At 42.8% G+C, this 7510-nt stretch overlaps 3 protein-coding genes across 3 annotated transcripts; 1 reads left to right on the top strand and 2 right to left on the bottom strand.

Annotated features, from left to right (window-relative positions):
* Positions 1 to 477: 477 nt before the first annotated feature.
* BCIN_11g00720 (hypothetical protein) lies at positions 478 to 2201 on the top strand. Its single transcript, XM_001545833.2, has one exon. It carries the CDS (start codon positions 553 to 555, stop codon positions 2131 to 2133), a length of 1581 nt encoding a protein of 526 aa, XP_001545883.2. The 5' UTR covers positions 478 to 552; the 3' UTR covers positions 2134 to 2201.
* Positions 2202 to 3244: 1043 nt separating this feature from the next.
* On the bottom strand, positions 3245 to 5183 carry BCIN_11g00710 (hypothetical protein). The gene has a single exon (XM_024695791.1). The coding sequence runs from the start codon at positions 4902 to 4904 to the stop codon at positions 3309 to 3311; it is 1596 nt and encodes a 531-aa protein (XP_024551585.1). The 5' UTR covers positions 4905 to 5183; the 3' UTR covers positions 3245 to 3308.
* Positions 5184 to 5339: 156 nt separating this feature from the next.
* Bcnnt1 lies at positions 5340 to 7176 on the bottom strand. The gene is made up of 2 exons (XM_024695790.1): positions 6887 to 7176; positions 5340 to 6587 (listed from the first exon to the last, which is right to left on the bottom strand). The coding sequence occupies exon 2, from the start codon at positions 6530 to 6532 to the stop codon at positions 5738 to 5740; it is 795 nt and encodes a 264-aa protein (XP_024551584.1). The 5' UTR covers positions 6533 to 6587; positions 6887 to 7176; the 3' UTR covers positions 5340 to 5737.
* Positions 7177 to 7510: the final 334 nt, after the last annotated feature.

Here is a 7510-nt window from a genome sequence, read left to right as displayed (position 1 = left end):
GATGTGTATATATCTAGTACAAGTCTACGTACTTTGTTTTTTTAATATTGTAAGAACACACTTCAAGTTTGAATCTATTATAATCACTCTGTGTATTTCTTTCTCCATTATTACAAATAAGATATAATGATTGTTTTTGATGAGATTTATAGAATCCATGAATAGCTGTATATCATTGTTATATAAAACCCTCACCTCCGTATATTTATATAAATAAATGGACTAGACTAAAGACATATTCTCAATTGTAGAAAGGAAATATTTAAATTATATCTATCTTTACTTAATGCTTCGGCAGAGATTGTCGAGATGAATTCTCTTATGTGCACCATTCATCCTTTTGAGAATATCTTGAGGTAAGTAGTGATCAAACAACGTACAACAAAGGACATTCGACATTTCCGGATATCTTATACCTTGTTTCTTTGATAACAATCTCATCGCTCATTCAATGCCTGAATAATCTTTGTCCTCAAAGAACGTAGAAATTATCAAAGTTGAATGTCGATACTTGACCTGGAATAACTCGTCTCATAAGTAACTATCAACATCATGGCTCCACCATTTCCAATCGAGAAGAGGGCGGTTGCTTATTTGCGTACCATTCCCACCATTAACCTTCGAAATAATCCAAATATACCAGACCCTGGCTTACAGCTTGAGGATATTCAAATTGATTCCCATCTGCGCAGCTATGAGAAATTTATTCATCTTGGAGTTACAGACACGCGGGATCCTGGGAAACGTCAATTTGAACTCAAGCTGTATGCCATATCAGATGAGGTGGACGAAGAAAGGACTCCCTCATTTTCTCCAGCCAGCGAAGACGCAGTCACATTACCAAGCGAAATCGCCAGCAAAAGCTACAATGCCAAACGCCAAGTTGAAATAAAAGCCTACCTCCGATATATCAAGAGTGGTCATGAAACTATCAAACAGCTTGAAGCTTTTCATCAATACCGCAATGAAAGGGGCAAACTCATGTTGGCCCAATATTTCAAGTTTTGTGACGTTGGAAATGTCAAACAACTCCGTCGCGCCTACGTCATCCAAAGAAGTCGGCTACCCGAAGCATTCATATGGAAACTCTATCATAAGATTATTGATGCGCTGGCTTTCCTTCACAATGATCATCCGAAGTACGATAATGATCCTTTACACAAAGGTCGCAAGTCAATAATCGTTCCAGACCTTGATGCCGAGAATGTATATCTTTGTTGGCCCGAAGGTGGATCACATAGTTTGGTGTATCCAGACATAAAGTTGGGAGACTTCGACACGGTAAATTTTGTTGATTTCGAAGGTGGGTTTCTGGAGGAGGACATCACCGGTATCGATTACAGACATAACCCCCCCGAATTAAATTGGTGGAGTGCCAAAAGTGATATTTGGCGTGCCGGCTCAATTGTATACTCACTAGTTTCTCAATTAAGGACGACTACTAAGCTCGCTATTCCCAATGGCAAAACTTTTACAGATCTTACGGAGGAGGACCAGAGGAGAATCACAATGGATCCCAGAAGAGTACAGCCTATCGACCACATGTACAGTGGAGAGTTTGAAGCTATGCTTCAAAGATCCTTAGTGCTTGATTATAAAGAAAGACCATCCGCCAGAGAATTGCTACAAGAACTTGAAGGTCCGGCGACAGAGAGAGCGCTTAACTCGGACTTGTTTAGGGCATTGCCTGGTTGGATTGTAGATGATACCATCCCGGGAAAGGATAATAAGTTCACAGAAGAACATACTTTCTCCCAGGAAAGGCTCAAGCAATTACTCCAACCAGGTGCATTGGAAGCAGAGAAAGTGGTACAGAAGAAAAAATTGGCAGCGGAGAAACAAGCGATAATTGATGAAGATAAACGAGTGGCCGCACGAGCAGAGATGGTTCGTGACAATCCATCAGCCTTTGATCGGTTTTATGGGGACTGGTTACCTAGAGAGTTAGAAGATGGGAATCTCACTGATAGGGACTTTCCGCTTGATGAATATGCAGAAGAAGCTATAGCATTTGTAATGGTCAGACGCAGAGGAATAGAAGCCGGAACTTGGATTGATCCAGGTCCAACTTGGCAAGAAATAAAGAAACTCGACCAAGAAGCTAAGGATGCAGCGGCTGCTCCCCCACCTTAAACGCTCTCTACATTGCGTCGTTTTTATATCGTTAAATATACTCAACTTGGTTGAGGTATTAGTATCCAATTAAAAGAGAATGATGCACAATTCACAGTTCTATGCTGCTCTTGCGAACACTATGCTGCCCAAACTACGTAGGTGAACAGACTTTGTACGTGCTCAGCCCAAGTCTTCAACCGATTTTATTTTTGATTGAGACATATGTGATTCCCAGCATCAGGTAACGAAGTAGTTTGATGTCATTACTTACAGTCATAATCAGGATTTTCCAACATACCTAGGCCTTCGATAGTATTAAACTTGATATTGAGTGACTATTCTTTATTTCGCTAGGAATCTGCATGGGCTTTACTCGCATGAGCGCTACTCACAGACGGAGCTTGTATAAAAGGGCTAACCGAGATGCAAAAATGTCGTAGAAAACGGGAAGCCCAACGAGATTGTCATCAGCCATTATCCATCAGATTTATGACCGGCTGTAAAGTCTCAAGACGGTGAAGCTCTAAGTGTATACACATACAAGCACAGAGAATTTCAAATATTTGCTCCGTTCTACGCAATTCCATTAGTATGTGTAAAAGTACAGAACCCTTCTACATTTTTGGGCACACCAGATACTTACATACTGTCTTCAACCAATGTGTTCTCACAATCCTAATCCATAGCGAATAGGGAAACCGTGACAGATGTCCAATCTTATCCGAAAGCCGACCTGTCGCCAGAACATGGTTGATTGAATTATGAATTCTCCGAAAATTTTATTGGCAAAGACAAATAAACGCTGGGTTCAGAATGGCCGATCCTTCTCAAATTCTCTCATTATGGTTAGCTAAGTTTGATTTCTTTTGTTCTACTCAGTGGGAACTACTTGCCTATACAAACCAGTGTTTTTTCATTCAAACAAGAACAGCACTGCAATATCTTCGCACGACAAAAGTGTGCACCAGGTCCTAAATACTCATACTGTCGATAATATCTTGAATAGATTGTTACTATGTAGCTTCAACACATCGAAGATTGGAAACTCAGAATTCTATCACATGGCATAATTATAGATAAAATGATCACAGATTGTGAATGGTTCGAGAAGTGTCGTCCAAAGTTTACATGCAAAATTAGATATATAAGAGTGGCGGATTGAGTAGCAGAAAGTCCAGGATCCGCTGCCTGGATCATTGATTTGCGACATCAAAGCCTGTCTGGCTGGGCTCCGACGCAGACTTATGATCAACCACTTTCGGCAACTGTGGAAGGTCATTCCCGATTGCCATACACATCTCTCCCCACCTATCAATTCTTTTTCTCTCTCTCCCTTTCGCAACCACGCTGACGCTATCGCCCAAACCAATCGACTTTGCTTCCCATTCGTCTCTATCAGCCCCAAATTCTACTGATTCATTGTTCCTCTCCATCCAACCTAGAATCCACTCTCTATCGACATCCCCGACCATAGCCTCTTCCAGTGAGACCCTATAGCCATCGTCTGGACAGTTTGCGAACCCACTCGACTGATAAACATCACTAAGCACCACGTTCAACATCCTTACTCGCTTCCTCGCTTTCTCATAGTCGTTCTCGGCCTCAATGACCCCCTCAATTGCCCCCTGATGTTCTTGCAATAGAGTCAGATCGAAGAAACTCCTAGCAGGCTCCATTGTTCCATTCTTAACTGCACGTGCATATTCTGCATATTCGTTCTCATAATAATGCTTCCAATTATCGAGCCGTTGATGCGTCGCTTCTAAGCGATATCCCATGTCTTTCATATGATCCACGGCTTCTCGTTGTTCGTTTTCGATCCGTTCTCGAGCTTCTTCGCTGTGGGTGAATATTCGACGTGCTTTGTGTTGAGGTACGAGTTGTGAAGTCGGCATGCGATAAAATTGGTTCGATCGAGAATTCTTTCCTTTTTTATCTAGAAGATTTCGATCCCTTAACACGTCCCTCAACGTGTTGAATAATGTGTTTCTTTGCTCACTTAATTCTCCATATTCGCGCTCTGTAGCTTCTTGTAGCTCCCGCTTTTGTTCTTGAATGCGCGAGGAAACATTGGAAAGATATTTCAATTCTTCCAATTTCGCATCTCGATCACCTTGAACTGTGCTACCTGACGATGGAAGTAGGTGATTGAGTTCATTCAAAGTCATCTCAACACACTCATATTCATCATCCAATCGATTTACAATCCTCTTATGATCATTGAATTGTCCTTCCCAGTAGAATATTTCGTTCAAGTTTCTCACAATGTCATTCGTCAAAGCTAGAGCAGAGTTTGGGACACCATTTCGTCTCATGTAGGTAAATATCTCGGGGTACCTTGCAGTCAAAGGTGCTCGCTCCGGTGGATCTCCCTGGTCAATTATTGATGTCGGCAGCTCGTAGGAGCATGTGCGACATTTCTTAAGATTTTGTTGATGCGGAGATGAAAGTGATGTGGCATCGGTCAACACTACGCTGGAAGGCGATAGGGGTTCTCTTCGGAGAGGACTATCCGCACTAGGACTTATTCTACTTGCTCTTATTCTTCTCATCAATCCGCTTCCGAATGTAGATATCGAAGAGGTCTCTCCTCTGCTCGAGCCCTGATTTACTGAAGTTGATGTTGTTGCTGTCTGAGGTGCTTCAGAAACCAAAACCGTATTTAGTGTTGGCAAAGGCTTGGCTGTGGAATCAGATATCTGCTTTGATCGAGTACCTTTCATGAATACCGAGCTGAGCAACCTCCTGAGAGACTTGCCATCTGTCCATTGATCTATCAATGCTTTCATCGAGAACAATTGAATCACTAGAAGTACTCCTTGTCGACGGAGAACATACGAGTGTCATCTTTCGTGCGAGGTGGATTGATACAATTGCTGGAACAGTAGATCGACGTGGAAGAGACATCGAGAAAGTTGCACTCAAGACCTATTTGGGTGTTCTGAGGACAAAGAAAAATATTTTTGGACATTCTAAGAAAGTCGGCACGGTACGAAAACACGGTTTTCACATGGTTACCAAGTTGATTTGAAACAAAGAAATGTTCACCCGAAACCATAAAACTACCCAGGGAGAACGCTTGCAATGTACTTGGGTGGTAATGATTTATTGCGTCGAGTTTGGATCTGCTTGTCATCGGCGGCCACAGGAACTTATGCTTATGCGACCCATGGTGCTCCATTCTTGATTCTTGATTTGTGATGTGTGAATTTTAATGCAAGCAGTGGTGTTGTTGGTGAGGATTTATTGTTTGATGGTAGGCGGTATACATGGTCAATTTGAAGGTGCAATTTTTTGTGTGTGTATATGATTGTTGCGCAAGTGCAGAGCTTTCACTGTTCGTTCATTGTGGTAGAACAGCCAGCGATTATTGTTCTACTCTGCAGCGATGAATCCTGCGCTCTATCGAATTCAACATAGGCCGAAAGTTGGCTCTACGCGGTACAAAGACTTTCGCATATATCGCAGGCCATATGGATTGTCATCTGCGGTGTTCAAGGTCCGTGATTGACGGTAAGAATAGTCTCATCCGCACCAGAGCCGGGCAGCGAAGCATAGCTTAGCCGGCTGGTTCGCCTGTTTCTTGCTCAGCCGCCGAAATCAATTCTTTATATGCTGATGATTAACTACTATCTTCCTCGGCCCATTTCACAACGAAGCCAAAAACTGTCCTTCTCAGTTCTTCATCTCCCCTGTCCTTTTCGAACATTACTTTCTCCATCTTCTCCTCTAAGACCTTCTCAACAGTCATACCCCCCTCTCGTACCAAGTCAAAGAATGCCAAATCCTTTTCCAACAACCAAGGTCGATATGGGGTAAAGAATACCAAGGCCGTAGAATCCTTATTCTTTTTTAGAGTCTTCTTGATAGAATCCAATAGCTTTGCGTGCTCGGAATGATTGAAAAGAAGATCCGCAAGTATCAACACGTCGAAGCCAGCTTCCTTCTCCTCTGAAGGTAGAAGTGAGAGCAACGGGGATGGATCAGCGCCCCAACAATAACCTTCAGCAACCAGGCTTTCTTTATCATTCACCCTCAGCTCGGGAAATTGCTCATAGAATACCGAGATGTTCTTTCTGAGATTATCGATGAGGTCCGAATCTGGATAATCCGTAACCACAACATTTTGGGCACGAAGGGAAGCACACGTAAGACTTGGAAGACCTGCACCTGCACCAAGCTCTAATACTGATTTCGAAGTAATCAAAGAAGGATTCTTTTCCAAGTAGTTGGATATTATGCGACCTGCATTCCAAAGATGATGGCCCCACAGTGGATTGTGACCGACCAGATGCAGAGTCAGTGTCTGACCGGAAAGTAGTGTATGGGTTTCTGTGGTTGGTTTCGGCGATGGAGGATAATAATCGTCCGGTTCAGCGAACAGATCGGGACCATCTTCGAAATCCGAATCAGCCATGATAGATTATTGAATGGAGTAAGTAATCACGTGTATGATATGATGCTTGTGGAATCTTCTTAGACGAAACGAGGTCAATGTGTTAGTTACGAAATGGGAACGTTGAGAGAATGACGAAAAGAAGAAGTGCTTGAGATGAAAGATTTGTCAGAGGACTTGTGTGAAATCTCTACAGTTTGACAATATCAGACTGAATAGACTTATTCCGACCCAACTTCCCAACGTGTTTCTTAGTGAAACACGATACTTGAATGAATGAATGAAGGAATGGATGAGATAGAGATAGAGATGGAGATGGAGATGAAGACTCGCTCCACAACCCCAATGTATACTTAGTCAAGTCTGCTTGCTTACCTTGTTATGAAAGCGTGATTTTGGGGAAAGGAGAGAATTGAGTTGAAGCTGTCTCGCCGTCTCGTCGTCGCGTTGTTTCTGAATGTTTCTCTCTCTCTCCTGATGTTTCGGAATGTATAATACCCAGAGAGCATTGCAAAATATATTTTGATTTTCGCATTACCCCACCATTAATGTAACTGTTATGCGGATTTGGCCCGTGGATTTATGCAAACGTGTGACATTTATTCATCCCCAGCCACTCAGCCACTCAGCCACTCCGCCTCCTGTCGAAGCAGCCAGTAGATAGCTAGATGCACCGCACTGTCCGATAAGATAAGCGAACCAGATGTTGTCTCTTTGCATGGAGTGAAGGAGGAGGATGTGGCTTGCATGAGGAATGGAAATGGTCCCTTGAAGGTTTGAATTAGATCTAACTTTAATGCGGGCACGGGTGATGGCCGAGATGGCTTGCCCATAGTGTATGGTCCAGTTCGCCATTTCGAGTAGTTGATCTACATGACCTTGATGGATGGAATTTCTCAAGTACAGAATGCTACCCAAGGCGAGGGTACTTGGTAGAGACTTTGCGTGTCGAGATGAGAGTAATAGAAACGTTGACAGCAGAAACTCAGTAGATATACT

The sequence above is a fragment of the Botrytis cinerea genome, chromosome 11 (genome assembly GCF_000143535.2).
Source record: "Botrytis cinerea B05.10 chromosome 11, complete sequence".
NCBI lineage: Eukaryota > Fungi > Ascomycota > Leotiomycetes > Helotiales > Sclerotiniaceae > Botrytis > Botrytis cinerea.
This window is presented reverse-complemented; position numbering and strand designations above follow the sequence as displayed.

What these genes read in the sequence shown, in the direction of transcription:
- BCIN_11g00720 (XM_001545833.2), top strand. Translation starts at nt 553, where the DNA reads ATGGCTCCACCATTTCCAATCGAGAAGAGGGCGGTTGCTTATTTGCGT.
- Bcnnt1 (XM_024695790.1), bottom strand. Translation starts at nt 6,532, where the DNA reads ATGGCTGATTCGGATTTCGAAGATGGTCCCGATCTGTTCGCTGAACCG.
- BCIN_11g00710 (XM_024695791.1), bottom strand. Translation starts at nt 4,904, where the DNA reads ATGAAAGCATTGATAGATCAATGGACAGATGGCAAGTCTCTCAGGAGG.